This window comes from Mobula hypostoma, chromosome 12 (assembly GCF_963921235.1).
Source record: "Mobula hypostoma chromosome 12, sMobHyp1.1, whole genome shotgun sequence".
NCBI classification, from domain to species: domain Eukaryota; kingdom Metazoa; phylum Chordata; class Chondrichthyes; order Myliobatiformes; family Myliobatidae; genus Mobula; species Mobula hypostoma.
In genome coordinates, this window is record NC_086108.1 from 54,461,733 (window position 1) to 54,481,255 (window position 19,523).

Consider the following 19,523-nt stretch of genomic DNA (forward strand, 5'->3'; position numbering starts at 1 on the left):
ACAAACCAGCCACACACTGACCAAAACCAAGTCGTTTGCACAAAACTTAAATTTGCCAAAGTTTTCTAGAGCAGAAGTTACTGAGTGTAAAATTCCCCCTTTTTCACTTTCAAGTTCCTTCTTATTGCTGAATGCAGAAAAACTTTGGCAGAAATCTGAAATACTAATCACACTTAAATTTATGTCATCTGTGGATTATGTGCAAAACGCCTTCCTTGAGCAATTTAGTTCATGCCATCATGGATATAAAATGCAATCATCTTACTTCACAATGGGAGAAGAGCCAGAATTAGATTTATTATCACTGATTTATACAATGTGAAAATTGTTGCTCTGTGGCACCAATACGGTGCAAAGATATAAAATTACTAAAATTTACAAAATACAAAGTGAAAAAAAAGAGGGGATGTCCATGGGCCATTCAGAAAATTGTTGGCAGAAGAGAAGAAACAGTTTCTGATTCACTGAGTGAGAGTCTTCAGGCTCCTCTACCTCCTCCCTGATCAGAGTAACAAAAGATGCCCTGGATGGCGAGGGTGATTAGAGATGGATGCTGCCTTCTTGATTAGATTAGATTATGAGGACACGCAGTCCTCTTTTATTGTCATTTAGTAATGCATGCATTAAGAAATGATACAATATTCCTCCAGTGTGATATCACAGAATCACAGGACAGACCAAGACTGAAAAGCTAACAAAAACCACATAATTATAACATATAACAACAGGAATTCTGCAGATGCTGGAAATTCAAGCAACACACATCAAAGTTGCTGGTGAACGCAGCAGGCCAGGCAGCGTCTGTAGGAAGAGGTGCAGTCGACGTTTCATGCCGAGACCCTTCGTCAGGACTAACGAAGTTTTTCTGCATTCAGCAATAAAAAGGAAAATGAAAGTGAAAAAGGGGGAATTTTACACTCAGTAACTTCTGCTCTAGAAAACTTTGGCAAATTTAAGTTTTGTGCAAACGACTTGGTTTTGGTCAGTGTGTGGCTGGTTTGTTTGGTCTGCACCACGGCTGGAAAGTTAGTCCTGACGAAGGGTCTCGGCCTGAAACGTCGACTACACCTCTTCCTACAGATGCTGCCTGGCCTGCTGCGTTCACCAGCAACTTTGACGTGTGTTAATTATAACATATAGTTACAACAGTGCAACAATACCATAACTTGATGAAGAACAGGCCATGGCACAGTAAAAAAGTTCAAAGTCTCTTCAAAGTCCCACATCTCACACAGACGGGAGAAGGAAGAAAACTCTCCCTGCCATGCCTGACCACAGTCCGACTCTGAGTCGTCCGAAAACTTCGAGCTCCAGTCAGCCCTCTGACACCGAGTACCGAGCACCATCTCTGCCGAACGCTTCGACCTCAGCCTCGGCTGCCAGCAGCAGGCAAAGCTGGGGATTTTGGGGCCTTCCCTCCGGAGATTCTCGATCGCACAGTAGCAGCGGCAGTGAAATGGGCATTTCAGAAATTTCTCCAGATGTTCCTCTGAGCCTTCTCACGTCTGTCTCCATCAAATCAGAATTGTGCACGGCATCCTACTTACAAATCCGATATCATTTCACCGGAGAGCTGCGCGCGCTGCGTCACGCACTCTCTCTTCAAAATTCCTTGAAGATGGTTGGGTTGTGCCTTTGATGGAAATGGTTGAGTCTAAAATCCTCTGTACTCTCTTGCATTGCAGCCTCCACACCAGGCTGTGATAAAAATCAGTCAGAATGCTCCCCACCATACCTTCAGAAAACTCTGCAAGAGTCTTTAGTGGCAGAGAGCTGCATGGTCAATGGAATACTTTTGCAGAAGTTACTGTTACATAAAGGAAAGACAGCAATTTGCATGGAGCAACTTTCTATCAGCAGCAACACAAAAACAACCAGAAATGAAGAGCTTCAGTCACAAATTCACAGCCTGATCAAATATGAGGTTATTGCAGAAGACCTCAGGAACAACATCCTCAAGACCAGACAGAACTCCGACAGTGTTCTAGTATAGGGGGATCTCCCTGGTCTCTGCCAGAGTGCGAGTTGTCACCAAGGTTCTTCTCAGCTCATTCCCCTCTGCGGTTGAAGAGCTGCTCCTCAAATCACAGTCTAGCTTCCTTTCATCCAGAGTTCCAGTGGACATGATGGTGATTGGGAAACAGAACCAAGAAGAACAAGATGAAGAAGAAAACAACCAAGTAAATTTGGGGATTAATTATAGCCAAGGCACCATGGAAAATGCCATTTGTCTTCTTTCAAATAGCGCTACATGATTTTCCCAACCTCCTGAGAGAGTCCTTACACATTGATAAAGATTTGAAACAATACCTCCATAGCATGAGGTAGGAAATAAGGCAATGCTGGTGTTTATATTACTCCAAACTAAATTTTCTGCAACTCAGGTTAACAATGCATAAGCACTGCATTTAGCCATTTTGTTTGACCTCTTACTGAAAGTTCGACTCACTACCGATGCATTTATTATTGGAACAGATGCTACATTTTGGAAAGTGCATAGAAGAATCAAGCTGCTGCTTTGCAAAGGCAGCAAAGGAAAACCACTGAACCTTTCAAACCAATTGTTCAGGTAGACCACAAAACAGGCCTTGTATGTCACAGGCTTGTTCCCAAAGTTTGCTACTTATCAATGAGCTCAGGTGAAAGCAATGGTTGCCAAGAAAATAATTTAATTTGCTGCTGGAGAGCGGGGAGATGGGGGCACGGCACAGAAGGACACAATTCATTAAAGCTTTAGTTGGTATCCTGAGCTGTTATAAGTGTAATTATAAGTGAAATGTTTGAAATGGAAATTTCCACCAAAAGTAATCTCAATTTCGCAACTATATTGAAAGGAACCACTTTACACCTTAAAGCAAGCCGGCGATTATCCCAGGGACTCTTATCAGAACTTCAGCACTCCTGATGGATCAAGGGAAAAGGCTTGACCTTAAATTATGATTAAACTACCTTTAGTTAAAGCAAATACAATGGAACTGCTAAATACCAAAAAAGATCAGAGAACACATTGCTGTACTTTGTTCACAAAACAAACACTGGTCATTGCACAAGATGCATGAAATAGTTTAACTGCAGAAACGCAGCAGGGAATTTGCATGCAAAATCTGATAACTGATGATGGTAGGACAATGGATACTGTCTACAGTAAAGCACTCAACAAAATCCTCTGGTAGGCTGATCCAGAAGATTAAGACAAATGGGATCCACAGAGATTTGGTAGATTAGATTCAAAATTGGTTTGTCCACAGAACATGAGAGTAGGGGTGAAGGAATGCTGATGTGACTGAAGGCATCAGACCAATGGATGAAAATGGAGGTGGGCAGGTTTGTAAATTTGCAAATGAAAAGAAAGTTGGCAAAGTTGGGGGAAGTGAGAAATGCTGTCAGAGGATACAGCAGACTTGGAAAAGTAGGCACACGGAACTTAATCCAAACGAGTGAGAGTGTTACACTTTGGGAGGTTAAATGCAAGAGGAAAGTATACAATAAATAGCAGGTTCCATGGAAGCAACACAAGTAGGCAGGGTAGTAAAGAAGGCAAACGGCATACTTGTCTTTATCAGTCAGGATACTAAGCAGAAAAGTAGGGCAGTCACATTGCAGCTCTATAAAACTTTGATTAGGCCACATTTGAAGCCACCGTGCAGGATGAGGAGGCTTTCCAGACAGTGGAGAAGTAGTTCACCGGGATTTGCCTGGTTTGCCAAAAGAGTTTCATTTGCTCTGTTGAGCTAGCAGACGGGATGTGGCGCAGACACACAGAAGTCACTGAAGTTTCAGTTGGTGTGCTGAAATTACAGATGAACCAGTAAATTAAATGCTTGAAATGGTAGTTTCTACCATTAGTAATAAACTTGCATTCTCTGTCATGGTTTGGAGGGTGAAAGGCAATCTGCTAGAAGTATATATATAAAAAAATTACAAGATGTACAGATAGGGATTTTTTTTTTCCACACACAGCGGTAGCTGGCTGGTGCATGCTCACTGGAGAGGTGAAGGAAGCAGATACAAGAACAACATTTAAGAGGCTTTTATACAGCCAAGTGAATGTGCAGGGGATGGAGGGAGTTTGACCAGATGCAGGCAGATCGCAATAATTTAAAAGGCACCGCGGTCAGCACAGACATTGTGGGCCAAAAGGCCTGTTCTTACAAAAGAACAGTGCAAACAACAGAAATATATGTCTGTAATGGTTAACATCAAGAGGCAGAGGACAAAGGACACAGGCAGTGGCCTGGACTTGCTTCTCCAGACTATGTAAACAGTGAAGCTGGCAGCGCCAGGTGCATTGGTAGGCCTATCCCACTGGAACTCTGCCAATTGTGGTTTGGTTTCCTAGGGATGAGAAAAAGCACCAAATATGACTGGTCACCGAAACACACAACTGTGAAAATGTGCTCCCAGTTGTTGGAATGGATTGCTCAGATTTGGTGACGCAAACTGACTTTGGCTGCACTTCTGCTTGTTAATATCCAGTTCGCAGACACCTTTGCACCAAATATTCAATAGTTTCTGCTCCTGGAATTATTCCTGATACCAAGTTTTATCCCAAAGCATTCCCTCAGACACCGATCCCTCAAACATTCAAAACGATGAGGAAATACCCAGAACTAACTCAGTTCTACAAGAGTGTAGCTTACACCAGGGAACTGTAATGTAAGCAGGGATAGTTGCAGGAATTTCAATTTGTTGACTTTTGGAGGAATGCCCACATATTTATAACTGGTTTCTCTTCTTTCCACACTCTCCCAGTAAATATTGTAAATGTAGCTGAACAGTATCAGAACATGCTCACCTACACTTTGAATATCACTAAAATGTTAATTGGAACCTAAAGCAATCATGTACTCTTCCTATGCTCTCTTTATACAATTCGTTTAATTCATTCAATACTCAGACCATTAAATAACAGTAGGTTATCTAATATAACCTAAGAGAGAGTGATAAATTGTGGCTAACTACACAGGCTAAACAAAAAGTCATGGCATCTTAGCAAAAATTGGTGCAACTCCTCTAAATTGCTCTATTACTGTTCAGGTATCTCTCCATAAACGAGAGATGAATAGACATTCGATTGGCATGGAGAACACAAGGCAGGTAAAACTTTGTGCAACTTCAATGGCCACGTGTGCTATTGCTTTCAATAGCCCTTAATCATTTCTACAGCTGCTTATTATTTATATGACTTGGGTTTCTGAGTTTCCTCTCTTGGTCACTCTGGACTCCAAATATGTTTCTCTGCATGATGACCAACAGGTTTCCATGTCAAATTCAGTTTAGCCACAATTCAAGCTTTTTCTTCTTGGATTGTGAAAGAAAGAGGAAAAGCACCATCTCACTTCTGATTACCAGCCTATTATTCCTGTGGAATGCGATGCCTATCTACATAAAGGACCAGTCTGACCTCATGAGCATCACTGTCCAAGGCAGTACCTTACTGAGTGTGACACAAAAACCTGCTGGCATAGCTGAATGCAGTGGGCATTGAGACAACAACACTCTTATTCAGGAGGAAATTACGGACTTTGTTCTATAGATGAAATGAGCTGCCAGAGGAAGTAATTGTGCCAGGTACATTCATCTTCTTCCTTCTTCGGTTGTCCTTCGAAATCCGATGACGACGTCCACTCCTTTAACGGTGAGATCTTTGATGACTATACAGTCCTATCCAGGACCCACAAGCTCTATTGCAGGTGGGACATGTATATGTAGTAGTGGTGGCAACCATGGCTGCATTTCTCCTGGCTCTCTTCTGCCGTCTTCTGGTTGTTCTTTCCATCTCCAGAATACGAATCCTGTCCCTACATTGCTGTGGGATGTTCTCATCAGTCCAGGCCTTTGTGATGTACTAGTAGAGTGTGTGCATACACATGTACCCTCCATTCTTCAGTAACTCAGCAGGGATATTGTCAGTGCCAAGGGACTTGTTGTTCTTAAGGGAATGGACAGCTGACAGAACCTCCTGCAAGGTTGGTGGTAGACTGAGGTTGTGGATAGGAGGAAGTTCAGGCAGTTCGTCCAGGATGGTGGGGTCTGCGTCAGAGTCCTGATTAAGCAGGGTGTTAAAATGCTCAGCCCACCTCAGCAGAATTGTATTCTGATTCATCAGAAGTGTTAGACTATCTGCTGTTTCCAGGGGAGTAACACATCGATTTATTGGGCCGTAGGTGGTTTTGACAGCATTGTAAAAATTATGCATGTCATTATTATCAGCAAAGAACTGGATTTCGTGTGCCTTTTCAGTCCACCACTCATTTTGTATGCCCGTATTGCCTTTTGCACTTTCCTCCGAGCTGCCTGCCAATGCTGCTCGATGCTGGGGGATGACGGGTAGTCTAAGGTTGCCCAGTGTGCTTTGTGCATGTCCTTAAGTAAGTTGTGCATGGTGTCTGGGTTATCGTCAAACCAGTCTTGGTGGTTCCTGCTCTTATGGCTGATGGATTGGGCTGCTGCCTCATAGAGTGCAGAGCTGATATAGGTCCACTGTTGTTCCATGGTATTTTCTGAGCTCAGACAAGGTTCCAGCTCCCTTAGTTTCTCAGCTAGGATGCGTCGAAACTCACTTCTTGCTTCTGTGTTTCTCAGGCGGTTGCAATTTAGCCGCTTTTTATTGGGTTTTTGCAGCCGCAAGGGGGGATGCACTTTCATATGCAGCTTGGCCACAATCATACGGTGGTCAGTCCAGCACTCTGCACCTCTCATGGCACGGGTGATAAGAAAATCCTTGATGTCACTATGTCTCACAATGATGAAGTCTATCATGTGCCAATGTTTAAAGCGAGTGTGCATCCACGAGGTCTTATATTTTGCCTTCTGCTGGAAGATGTTGGTTGAAGGTGAAGGTGTTGGTTATGGTAAGGTTATGCTCGGAGCAAACAGTAAGTAGCATCATGCAATTTGCATTCACCTTGTCAATACCATGCCTACCTAGCACTGCACTCCAGGTATATTAACAACATTTAAAAGGCACTTAAACACTTAACAAGGATAGAAAAAGGTTGTAGGGATATGGGACAAAGGCAGGAAAATGGGACTAGCTTAGCTGAGCATCTTGTAGGCTTGAACTGGTTGGGCCAAAGGGCTCGTGCCCTTGTTCCTGACACACAAGGTCCATAATTTCCTGCTGAATAAGAGTGTTGTCATCTCAATGCCCACTGACTCTACAAGTCCAGTGATCTGAGTTCTGTTTCACCAAAGTGAAAATGGTGCAGATTATTGAAAGTGTCCCAGCCCAGTAATTCAACAGTGAGAGTTCCTCACGGCAGTGTCCGTGGCCCAACCATCTTGTGTCCTTTGATCAATGATCTTCCGTTTATTAAGAGATCTGAACTGGATATGTTCCCTGATGGTTGCACAATTTTTAATTCCAGTTACAGCTCCTCAGCAAATGAAGCAGATCAGGTCCACATGGAGCACATTTGAGACAATGGAGCTGATAAGTGGCAAGTATTGTTCATGCCACAAAAATACCAGGCTCTAACCCTCCCCAAAAGAGAGTCTCACCATCTACCATTGACATTGAAAGGCATTACAATTATCAGCTCTCCTATGATCAATGTTCTAGCATCACCAATGACTGAAAACTCAACAGCATTAACCATAAAAAAATTGTGACCACAAGAAAAAGTCAAAAGCCGGGTACTCCATAGCAAATACATCACCCCCTGCGAGCCAGCATCCATCAAGTCTGTGATGGAAACATTTCAGTTGCCTAGATGAGTAGAGCTACAGCACAACTCAAGAAACCATCCAAGACAAAGAAACCTGCCCAACTGGTAGCCCATCGACTACCCTGAACTTTCATTCTCTCTACCTCAGCACACAGTAGCTGCAGCATGTACCAGCTACAAGATGTACTGCAGTTACTGTTCAGCTTCCCCCTCACGCCATTCAACTTCTCCATTTGAAAAAGCACCATTCCTTCGTTGACGCTTGACCTAAATCCTACAAGCTTCTCAAGTGCAATGGGGAATGAATGCTAGCTTTGGCATCAACGGCCCTGATAATGAAAAATAAATAAATAAAGCCCGCACATGTAAAGTAGCCAATAAAACAACAGAAAACAACAGCTATTGGGAGAGGAAGAAAAAGCATTCCCATGGAAATTTAATGAAATATGTATTCTAAAGCATCGTTTCCAAAAAAATAATGAATTCCTACCTCATCCGATAATGCAACAATAGGGCTGTTTTGTCATCAACTTTGAAGGTGTGATTTGGAGGAAACCATAGTCTTTTATTTGGATCATACAACGCAAAGAGATTCTGGCATAATGGAGAAATACCTGAAAAAGAAAAATTCAAAATGTTACCTAAAGCACAAAATGAAATCCGGCAAACAATGTAATATTGACTACAACAATCACTAATACTACTACATCGACTCAGGCCTAGGGGGCTGGCATCAGACACGATGACGGACTCTCCACTTCTCCCTCTCCCTCATCAGTGTGTTCAGTTCATCTACACTAGCCGTGCTACTGTCTCCTAGGAGCTTGTTGACCATAGTCTTGGGAGGGCGCCCAGGGTTCATCCTCCTGTGCTTGAGCTCCCATATGATGACTAGGCTGGCAGGTAGCTCGGGTTGGCGTAGACACTGCCCCGCTAGTTGCAGTCTTCTCGCCTCAATTTTAATGGTGAGCATCGGTAGGTTCTTATACAGCTCGACGTTCGTCATGTGCTGTTGCCAACTCACATCAAGAGCCATCGGGAGTATTCGTGTATAGCAACCATCTAGAGACTTTCACATCATCTTGGTGAGTGTCCATGTCTTGCATCCGTACGTGAGAATGGACTCTATGACTGCTATGAAAATCCTCTTTTTAAGCCCTCTGGTCAGGTTCGACTTCCAGATTTCCTTCATGTCGTTCATAGCCCTCCACGCCAGTGCCTTCCGTATCTTTATGTCCTTCTCTGAACTCATCATTCTTGACCCGAGGTACTTGTAGTCAAAGACTTCCTTAATGGTATCATTCTTTACGTCTTGAGAGTACCTTCGTCGCAGTTAAACACCATGTACTCTGTCTTTTTAGCGTTTAGGTGAAGTCCAACTTTATTGCACTCAATTTCCACTTTTGTCAGTAGCTGCTGTGCTTCCTCCATCTGGTCAGAGAGCAGGACTATGTCATCTATGTCAATCAAATAATAATTTAACATTTTCAAATGAATGAAAATAGAGATAGTAATAAAGGTCTTTCAGTCTGCCATGCCCAACTCCTTTCCACCAACCACCCAAAACAAGATTGATTTTTTTTTTTGCCCCTTATCTAGGCTTTTGGCAACATTTCTCACACCCATAATTTTCATGGCCAAAAAAGACAAAGGCAGAAAATATGTGGGAACACAATTAACTCCAAGACACGCACCATCTTGAGTGGGCATATTTCTGCAATCTGTTTCTGTAATTGGTTGAATACCTTGGAGTTCACTGCAACACATATCACCATCTTATTAAGGGCAGTTTGATGCCAGAAGATCATAAGATATAGGAGTAGAATTAGGCCATTTGGCCCATAGAGTCTGCTCCGCCATTTCATCATGGCTGATCCACTTTTCCTCTCAGCCGCAATCTCCTGCCTTCTCCCTCTATCCCTTCATGCTCTAACCCATCAAGAATCTATTAACCTCTGCCTTAAATATACATAAAGATTTGGGCTCCACAACTGCCTGTGGCAAAGAATTCTGCAGATTCACCACATTCTGGCATCAATTTTCCAGTATGTCCACAATCTAAATGAGCTTGAATTTTCAGATTTCTCCTATACCTATTATGTTCGTGTTCAGCTTGCACTCAGATATCGAAACTAAAAACAGTTTGCGCATGCAGCTACAAGTGGAAACAATGGAAAAGTGGGCAGGCAACAGATGTTGTTTCCCATTTCGGCAAGCAAGCAACTAATTTGGACTTAGCAAATAAATGATGGTAGAGGTGTAATTAATAACCTGGTATATAGCAATCAGGGTAAAGTCATGTGCCCTCTTTTAGCAGGGCCCATCTTGTTCCAAGTCAAACTCCGATCACAATTCATAAAGATTTTGATTTCAAATATATTTCATGGAAGAACATTCAACATTAGCCTAAGAGTATTGCCTACCTACAAAAATATTAGAAATATTGAGTGGTCTCCAAAATTCAAAGTTACCTACATCAGTAAGAAAGGGACTGCCAACATTATACTGACTAACAATTTGGAAATATCGAGAATCAACTAATGTCACATGATCACCTAACAGTACAATAAATGTTCAAACAAAAAGAAGAAAGCACTGCTAACACTGTCTGTTTCTATTTAAAGGTAGGCAGCCAATTACAAGAATTGCTGATGTGGCTATTCCTTTTCCAACTGAGCAAAAAAAATTTCATTTAGATAAATCAGCAGCAGAGACATTGACAGGACAAGTTTGATTTCCAATTTTATCCCTTCAGAATTATCGTGGGAGATTACATCAGAATTGGATTGGAATTTGATGATCCATAAAACAACATGACTGAGAGAATGATGCAAGAGACCACTTCCTTTCTTATGTTCATGTATTCTTGGAATACAGCATTTTTTTTTCTTACCACATTTCTTGGCAGCTTCAATGCACAAATCCTCAGCTGTATGCTCGCCCTCTTGACATTTGATGATTGAATTGTTTACATATCTGAACACTTCCATGCCTTTATTGGGAACTACCGGCTGCATCTGCAAGATATACGATTTGCTTTTTTTCAAGCAGAAGTCCATCACATAGGTCTATTTTCATTTAGATCCTATAAAACAAATACCAAAATGTTATTTCGTTTAAAAACACAAAGTGAAATTGCAACAGAAACTAGGATGAGTTTGGTTTAGTGCACTACTTTTGCAACCTAAGGCAGCAATGTTAATTGATGAAATTCTGCATACATTGCAAAGGACTTGGCCAATTTCATTGTCCGCTGAAGTCTGTGCAGAGCATATCAAGCAAATTGTAAAAACTAACTATCCACTCAAGTGTGGACTTTCGACCCTGAAAGTCAGATTAATTTCTTGCAGTTAATTCTCATTTTAGTTTACTTAATTTTGGATGGTTTAGAAGACAAAGGCTGTAGATGAATATATCACCTGGATAACATTGCATTGCCTCCCAGAATGCGAAACACAAAGGACCACTGAATTGCAGCAAATCAAAATACCAAAATATTTTTCCTAGCTGGTTGTATTATGAATCATAAGCACAAGAGATTCTACAGATGCAGATGCTGGCAATCCAGAGCAGCACACACAAAATCCTGGAGAAACTCAACATCTATGGAAATGAGTAAATATTTTGGGCCAAGGCCCTACGTTGGGACCGAAAAGGAAAGGGAGAAGAAGCCAGAATAAAAAGTGAGGGAGGTGGAGGTGGAGGGGAAGGAGTACAAGCTAGAAGGTGATAGGTGAAGCCAGAAGGGTGGAGGAGAAGCTGGGAGATGATAGGTGGAAAAGGTAAAGGGCTGGAGAAGAAAGAATCAGATAGGGGAGCGCATTGAGAGAGGGAGAGGGGGGAGAGGGGGGGGAGAGAGGGGGGAGAGAGGGGGGGGAGAGAGGGGGGGAGAGAGGGGGGGAGAGAGGGGGGGGAGAGAGGGGGGAGAGAGGGGGAGAGAGGGGGGGAGAGAGGGGGGGAGAGAGGGGGGAGGGGGGGAGAGAGGGGGGAGAGAGGGGGTGGAGAGAGGGGGTGGAGAGAGGGGGGAGAGAGGGGGAGAGAGGGGGAGAGAGGGGGAGAGAGGGGGGAGAGAGGGGGGAGAGAGGGGGGAGAGAGGGGGAGAGAGGGTGAGAGCGGGTGAGAGAGGGGGAGAGGGGGGAGAGGGGGGGAGAGGGGGGAGAGAGGGGGGAGAGAGGGGGGAGAGAGGGGGAGAGAGGGGGAGAGAGGGGGGAGAGAGGGGGGAGAGAGGGGGAGAGAGGGGGAGAGAGGGGGAGAGAGGGGGAGAGAGGGGGGGGAGAGGGGGGGAGAAAGGGAGGGAGAAAGGGAGGGAGAAAGGGAGGGAGAAAGGGAGGGAGAAAGGGAGGGAGAACAGACACCTGGGGGAGGTGATAGGCAAGTGAAGATAAGAGAAGAGGCAGGGGGAGGGTGCAGAATGGGGAATTGGAGAAGAGAAGGGGAATGAGGGAAAATTATTTGAAGCTGGAAAAAAAACTGGTGTTCATGCCATCAGGTTGGAGGCTAACCAGATGAACTACAAGGTTTGCTACTCCAACTGGAGAGTGGACTTATCATGGCGGTAGAGGAGGCGATGGAACAACATATTGAAATGGGAATGGGGATTGGAATTAAGATGGATTGCCAGCGGGAAATACTCCTTTTTGCAGATGGAGCAAAGGTGCTCAACGTCACATCAGGGATTGCAAAACACCAGACCATTTTATTTGACAAAAGAAATTTGAAGAGTAACTGCAAACACCCCTCCGCCCCCCACCACAAACCTGAAAGCGAGGCTACAGTAATATCTTACAGCCCACAACTAGGTCCTCCATCCACCAAGTCCACACAATCCATTTGCAGTTTGTACAACAGTGATACAAGAAACTGCAGATGCTGGAATCTGGAGCAACACACAAAGCTCTGTAGGATCTCTGCTGAGTTACTTCAGTGCTTTCAGTGGTGCAATAGTTTAATGCAACTTCTATTCTTCAATCCACGTTGACTCTGCTCAGACCAATTACTCTGTCCTAACTACTCTCATGCAGCTTTCTTACAAGATTCTAGCCCTGTTTAACCTCTCCCTCTTTTCTTGAATAGAGGGCTTATATTTACTGTTTCGATCCAATAGAATTTTCTGGAATTGATACTGTTTTCAGAAATGACATTAAGAATATCTACTTATCCCATTGCCACCTCTTACAAAACAAAACGATGCAGGCTTCCAGATCATGGGAATGTATCATATTTCAAACCCCTTAATACATCCAATTCATTTTTTTTTAAACTTATGATAACTTCCAACAGCTTCTCATTCACTATAGACCTGCTCTTCACCACTATTTCCAGAAGATTTTGTATGTCATCTTCGGTAGAGGCAGGTGGTGGATGATCACATGACCATCTGGAGCATATCGCAAGTCCTGGATATGCGATCACAGTCTCTGAAGATAATTGATAATGGCTGGGGTCACCTGTCTTGCAAAGGCACTGCCCAGAAGGCGGCAATGGCAAACTACTTCTGCAGAAAAACCTGCGAAGAACCATCATGGTTATAGAAAGACCACGTTCAGCTACATCAAACAACACGGCACGGCAGAGCACATATCAAATGAACAAACGATTTATCTGCCATTTTCCTACTCCACAATATAATTTTTACCACTTCACTCTGTAAAAGACCTATATTAACATTAGCTAATCTTCCCCATTAACACTTTAGAAGCTTTTACAATTTACTTCCATGCTTTTTGCTAGCTTTGATTGGACTATATCTTACTTTGGTTTCTCAGTGACTTTATCCTTCTCTGCTGATCCGTGGATAATGATCTTTTTGGTGAGATTATAAGCTTTTTCCTTTAATCCAATATTTCTAAGCTCTCATGACTGGACATGCTCCCTACTGGACTATCATACACAGCTCTTTCAGCCTCTGCAAGGCCAAAGGTCAAAGCTGTAAACCGATTCATTTTGCTGCATTCTTTCCAATATGTGCAGCTGGTCAAGATTAGTCAAATAGAACCAGAGCCCTGTTTGCCAGAATGGAACCCAGCAAATCTTGTCACATTTTCAAGCACTCGTACTGGGAAATCGGGCCAGCAAGCCTGATTCTGTGCAAGTTTAGTAGAGCCATTAATATTAGTAGGAAGAAAACAGTTCAGGAAAGAAGCACAAACACAAAATTCAATTTTGTTTTGTCTTAACTCAGGTGAGTCAAGTATGTTTGTCACCCAGCTTTCACTTTTTATGTTATAAATTCATAGAGATTTTAATAACTTTAATTTGCCACAGACACTCAATCTCAAAAACAGCATTAATAACTAGTAAAATCAGAATCAGGTTTATTATCACTGGCATGTGTCATGAAATTTGTTAACTTAGCAGCAACAGTTCAATGCAAAATATAGAAGAAAAAATAAAACAATAATAATAAGTAAATCAATTACAATATATGTTTATTGAATAGATCAAAAATTATGCAAAAACCAGAAATAATATATATTTTAAAAAGTGAGTTAGTGTCTAAAAATTCAATGTCCATTTAGGAATCAGATGGCAGAGGGGAAGAAGCTGTTCCTGAATCGCTGAGTGTGTGCCTTCAGGCTTCTGTATCTCCTACCTGATGGTAACAGTGAGAAAAGGGCATGCCCTGGGCACTGGGGGTCCTTAATACTTTTCTGAGACACGGCTCCCTAAAGATGTCCTAGGTACTTTGTAGGCTAGTACCCAAGATGGAGCTGACTAGATTTACAACCTTCTGCAGCTTGGTTCAGTCCTGTGCAGTAGCAACCCCCCCCCACCCCCATACCAGACAGTGATTCAGCCTGTCACAATGCTCTCCATGGTACATCTTTAGAAGTTTGAGTGTATTTGTTGACATTCCAAATCTCTTCAAACTCCTAATGAAGTATAGTCGCTGTCTTGCCTTCTTTATAACTGCATCAGTATGTTGGAACCAGGTCAGATCCTCAGATCTTGACACCCAGGAACTTGAAACTGCTCACTGTCTCCACTTCTGATCCCTCTGTGAGGATTGGTATGTGTTCCTTCCTCTTACCCTTCCTGAAGTCCACAATCAGCTCTTTCATCTTAGTGACGTTGAGTGTCAGGTTGTTGCTGCGACACCACTCCACTAGTGGACATATTCCCCCCCCCCCCCCGCCGTACACCCTCTCATCACCCCCTGAAATTCTACCAACAATGGTCGTACCATCAGCAAATTTATAGACGGTACTTGAGCTATGCCTAGCCACACAGTCATGGGTATGGAGAGAGTAGGGCAGTGGGCTAAGCACACACACCTGAGGTGCACCAGTGTTGATCGTCAGCGAGGAGATGTTATCACCAATCCGCGCAGATTGTGGTCTTCCGGTTAGAAAGTCAAGGATCCAATTGCAGAGGGAGGTAACGAGGCCCAGGCTCTGCAATTTCTCAATCAGGATTGTGGGAATGATGGTATTAAATGCTGAGCTATAGTTGATGAACAGCATCCTGACGTACATATTTGTGTTGTCCAGGTGGTCTAAAGCCGTGCGGAGAGCCATGGAGATTGCGTCTGCTGTTGACCTATTGTGGCAAAAGGCAAATTGCAATGGATCCAGGTCCTTGCTGAGGCAGGAGTTCAGTCTAATCATGACCAACCTCTCAAAGCATTTCGTCACTACAGTGAGTGCTACTGGCCAATAGTCATTAAGGCAGCTCATATTATTCTTCTTAGGCACTGATATAATTGTTGCCTTTTTGAAGCAAGTGGGAACTTCCACCTGTAGCAGTGACAGGTTGAAAATGCCCTTGAATTCTCCCACTAGTTGGTTGGCACAGGTTTTTAGAGCCTTACCAGGTACTCCATCGGGACCTTCCGCCTTGTGAGGGTTCACTCTCTTTGGTGACAGCCTAACATCAGCCTCTGAGACAGAGATCACAGGGTCATCAGGTGCAGCAGGGATCTTCACAGCTGTAGTTATATTCTCCCTTTCAAAGCGGGCATGGAAGGCATTGAGTTCATCTGGTAGTGAAGCATCGCTGCCATTCGTGCTATTGGGTTTCGCTTTGTAAGAAGTAATGTCTTGCAAACCCTGCAAGACTGGCAGAGGAGATACTTGGCTCTTAGAACAATTCTGGGGGCGTTACCTGTCAGTTCCAATCAGAAGGCCTTGTGCTGTGCTTCACCAATCAGCTGGCAACCCAAATTACAGAGGATGACAGTACCAGAAATAGCAGACGCAAATGCTATGTGCAGGTGACTAGTAAATTCTGTTGTCTCACTGGAATATGGAATATGTGGGCAAAGAAACCACCATTTCAACAGGCAAGCAAGACATGAATAGTGATGCAGTGAAACCTTGCTTCAACCCTGCAGGTTGTAATATGACTGCAATCCTATTGTTGGCGGAGAGTGGTGACAATGCAGGCATGTCAATCATAACTGCAGGGTCAGACCACTGGTTAAAAGTGAAAGAGTAAGTCGAGATAGCTTGCACTGACAATGACATCCACAAGAGTCAGGAATGTTGCACTTGATACCACAAGTAAACCTTAGGCCTCCTTTGCCCAGGGATTTTATTCCCTCCACCGCGGCTGTCAATATACCTCTTGTGAATTACTCTCACTGCAATCTGCAGCACGTTAAAACAATGTACTTTTGAACTGACAATGTTAACTACAGATTTCAAAATCTTCTGAAGGACTCAACCGTTAACTCTCAGGCAAGCAGTTACCGCACCTACGAGGGTTCATCGCCAAGGCCAGAAGCAAGGCAGGGGGAATCCAAGCCAGGCTGAAATACAGAGGAACAACTTCTCTACGCAGCAACTTGTTAGCAAATGATGTCGTCACTGGAGAACAAGATTGAAGAATTGAAAACCCAAGGGCAAGATTGCTGTAGCAGAGGGAAATGAGTAATTGTTGTGTTCTGTGTTTTACCGAGACAAGGTTTACTCAGAGCACACCAGGTTCGGCAATCAGATCTGAAGGCACCTCGATGAACCGAACTGCTGATTCAGAAAAGGAAAAAGGTTTCATGATAAACTCTCTGTGCTGCTGTTGTCATACCTGTCCCTCCCACACCCCTTCCCACCCTTCATTGACTTGGAACATTGCCGACTGTTCTGTTTACCAAGAATTCTCCTCCGTCATCCTGACCACAGTTTACCTACTGTCAGCCGACTATAATCAGACACTTGAGATACTGTATGCTGAGGTCACCAAACAGGAAACAGTCCACCCTGACACATTTCAGATCACAGATGGGGACTTCAATCTGGCTTTTCTGAAGAAATCTGTCAACATATAACACGGAGTGGCAGAGGACCCAACATAGGTGACCACTGTTATACTATGATAAGGAATGTCTACCGTACCATGCTCAGACCATTTTCAGGAAATCTGATCACCTGACTGAGCTCCTCCCGGCATACAGGCAGAGGGTGAAGTGCAAGGCTCCTGATAAGGACAAGAAAGATGACTGCAGCAGGTAGAGGTGTGGCTACGGGACAGCTTCAAGTCAGCAGACTGCTCTGTGTTCAAGGACGAATCAGTGGATCTGAATGAATACTGTTGTCACAGCCTTTATAAAAACAGTTGTAGATGACTGTGTCCCCACAAAATCATTCAGTCTTCCCCAACCAAAAGCCCTGGATGAACCATGAGATCTGAAATCTGCTGAGGGCCAGGTCAGAGGCATTCGGTTCTGGTGACGAAGTAAGATACAAAAAGGTCCAGGTATGATCTGCTGAAAGCCATCTCACAGGTAAAGTGGCAATTCCAGGCTAAACTTAACTCAATGAATGATGCTCAACAGCTGTGGCAGGGCTTCACTTCCAGAGGAATTCAATGCTTTCTATGCTTGCCTTGACCGTCAGGACATGGAAGAACTTTCACAAGCTCCTACAGCCCCCACTGACACTGTGATTTCAGTCTCTGAGGCTGACGAGAGAGCATCCTTCAGGAGGGTGAACCCACGGAAAGCATCCGACCCAGAGAGGATACCTGGATGAGTGCTAAAGACCTGTGCTGATCAACTGGCAGGAGTTTGCACTGATATCTTTAACCTCTTGCTTCAGTAATTTGAGGTATCCACCTGTTTAAACAGGTTTTAAATCATACCAGTGTCTCAGGAGAACATGGTAACCAGCCTCAATGACTATCGTCCAATAGCACTTACATCCACTGTGATGGAATGTTTTGTGAGGTTGGCGATGAAGCATAAAACTCCTGAGAAGCAACTTGGATCCACTCCAATTTGCCTACTGGCACGACGGGTCCACAGCAGCTGCCATTTCATTGGCTCATCACTCAACTCTGGAACATCTGGACAGCAAAGATGCATCCATCAGGATGCTCTTTATCAACTACAGCTCAGCATTCAACGCTATTGTTCCCCACAAAACTAATCAATAAGCTTCAAGACCTTGGCCTCAATACCTCCTTTCACAATTGGATCCTGAATTTCTCACTTCCAGAGCCCAGTCAGATTGGCAGCAAGATCTCCTCCTCAATCTCCATCAGCACTGAGTGCTTAGTCCCCTGCTCTACTGTGCTTTTTTCTTACAATTGTGGCTAAGTACAGCTCCAATGCCATTCTTAAATTTGCTGATGACATCACTGCTGTTGGTTGAATTAAAGGTGGTGACAAATCAGCATATCGGAGGGAGATTGAAAATCTGGCTGAGTGGAGCCACAGCAACAACCTCTCACTCAATGTCAGCAAGACTAAGGAGCTGATTATTGACTTCAGGAGGAGGAAACCAAAGGTCCATAAGCCAGTACTCATCGGGGGAATCAAGGGTGGAGAGGTCAGCAACCTTCACTCTCCAGTGTTATCATTTTAGCAGATGTGTTCTATCCTAGGCCCAGTATGCAAGTGAAATTACGAAGAAAGCACAGCAGCACCTCTACTTCCTTAGATGTGTGAGAAGATTCGGCATGAGATCTAAAACGTAGACAAACTTCTATAGATGGGTGATGGAGAGAATACTGACGGGCTGGATCACAGCCTGGTATGGAAAAAACCAAAGCCCGTGAACGGGAAATCCTGCAAATGTAGTGGATATGACACAGTCCATCACTGCTAAAGCCCTCCCCACTATTGAGCACATCTGCACAGAGCGCTGCCGCAGGAAATCAGCATCCATCATCGTGGAACCCCACTGCCCAGGATGTGTTCTCTTCTCGCTGCTGCCATTGGGAAGGTGGTACAGGAACCACAGGACTCTCACTACCAAGTTCAGGAACAGTTATTATCCCTCAACCATCAGGCTCTTGAATGAGTGGGGATAACTTCACCCAACTTCACTTGTCCCATCACTGAACTGTTTGCACTTTAAAGGACTCTTCATCTCATGTTCTCGATATATATTGCTTATTTATTTATTTATGTTCTTTTGTATTTGCACGGTTAGTCATCTTTTGCACACTGGCTGCTTCGCCACCCAGTTTGGTGCAGTCTTTGATTCAATTCGATTATGGTTCTGAGTACGCCCAGAAAAGTTATGTCAGAGTTGTATATGGTGACATACATGTACCTTGATAAATAATATATTTACTTCGAACTTTGATTACTACATCTCTCTATGCCAGGGATGGGCAACCTGTGGCGCACTGGATGATTAGAAGTGGTGCATTGCACACCAGTGATAATAATAAAAAAGTAAGCCTACTCACGCAAAAAGTATTAACCAAAAACTGATCTGCAGAAAAAAAAATCTATAACAGGAATTCAAGGAGCTTAGAGCTAGAAATGGGTTTTACTGAGAATAAATCTAAAACTTAGACATTATGTTCAATGATTTTATTATTTCGTGCACATCTTTTGGCGAATGTTATCTTCTTTCACGTTAATCTGCTTTCAATTTTTAAAAAAATGTTCAATGAGTCAAACTA

General features: G+C 43.5%; 1 protein-coding gene across 3 annotated transcripts in view; it reads right to left on the reverse strand.

Moving 5' to 3' along the window:
- Nucleotides 1-19,523, reverse strand: part of jak1 (Janus kinase 1) — a 139,837-nt gene that overhangs the window by 78,452 nt on the left and 41,862 nt on the right. For all 3 annotated transcript variants that reach the window (XM_063064132.1, XM_063064130.1, XM_063064131.1), the window contains exons 2-3: nucleotides 10,564-10,755; nucleotides 8,161-8,284 (exon numbers count right to left, since the gene is read on the reverse strand). In XM_063064132.1, the coding sequence (XP_062920202.1) occupies nucleotides 8,161-8,284; nucleotides 10,564-10,729 (290 nt within the window). In that variant the 5' untranslated portion in view covers nucleotides 10,730-10,755. The remainder of the gene's footprint in view (nucleotides 1-8,160; nucleotides 8,285-10,563; nucleotides 10,756-19,523) is intronic.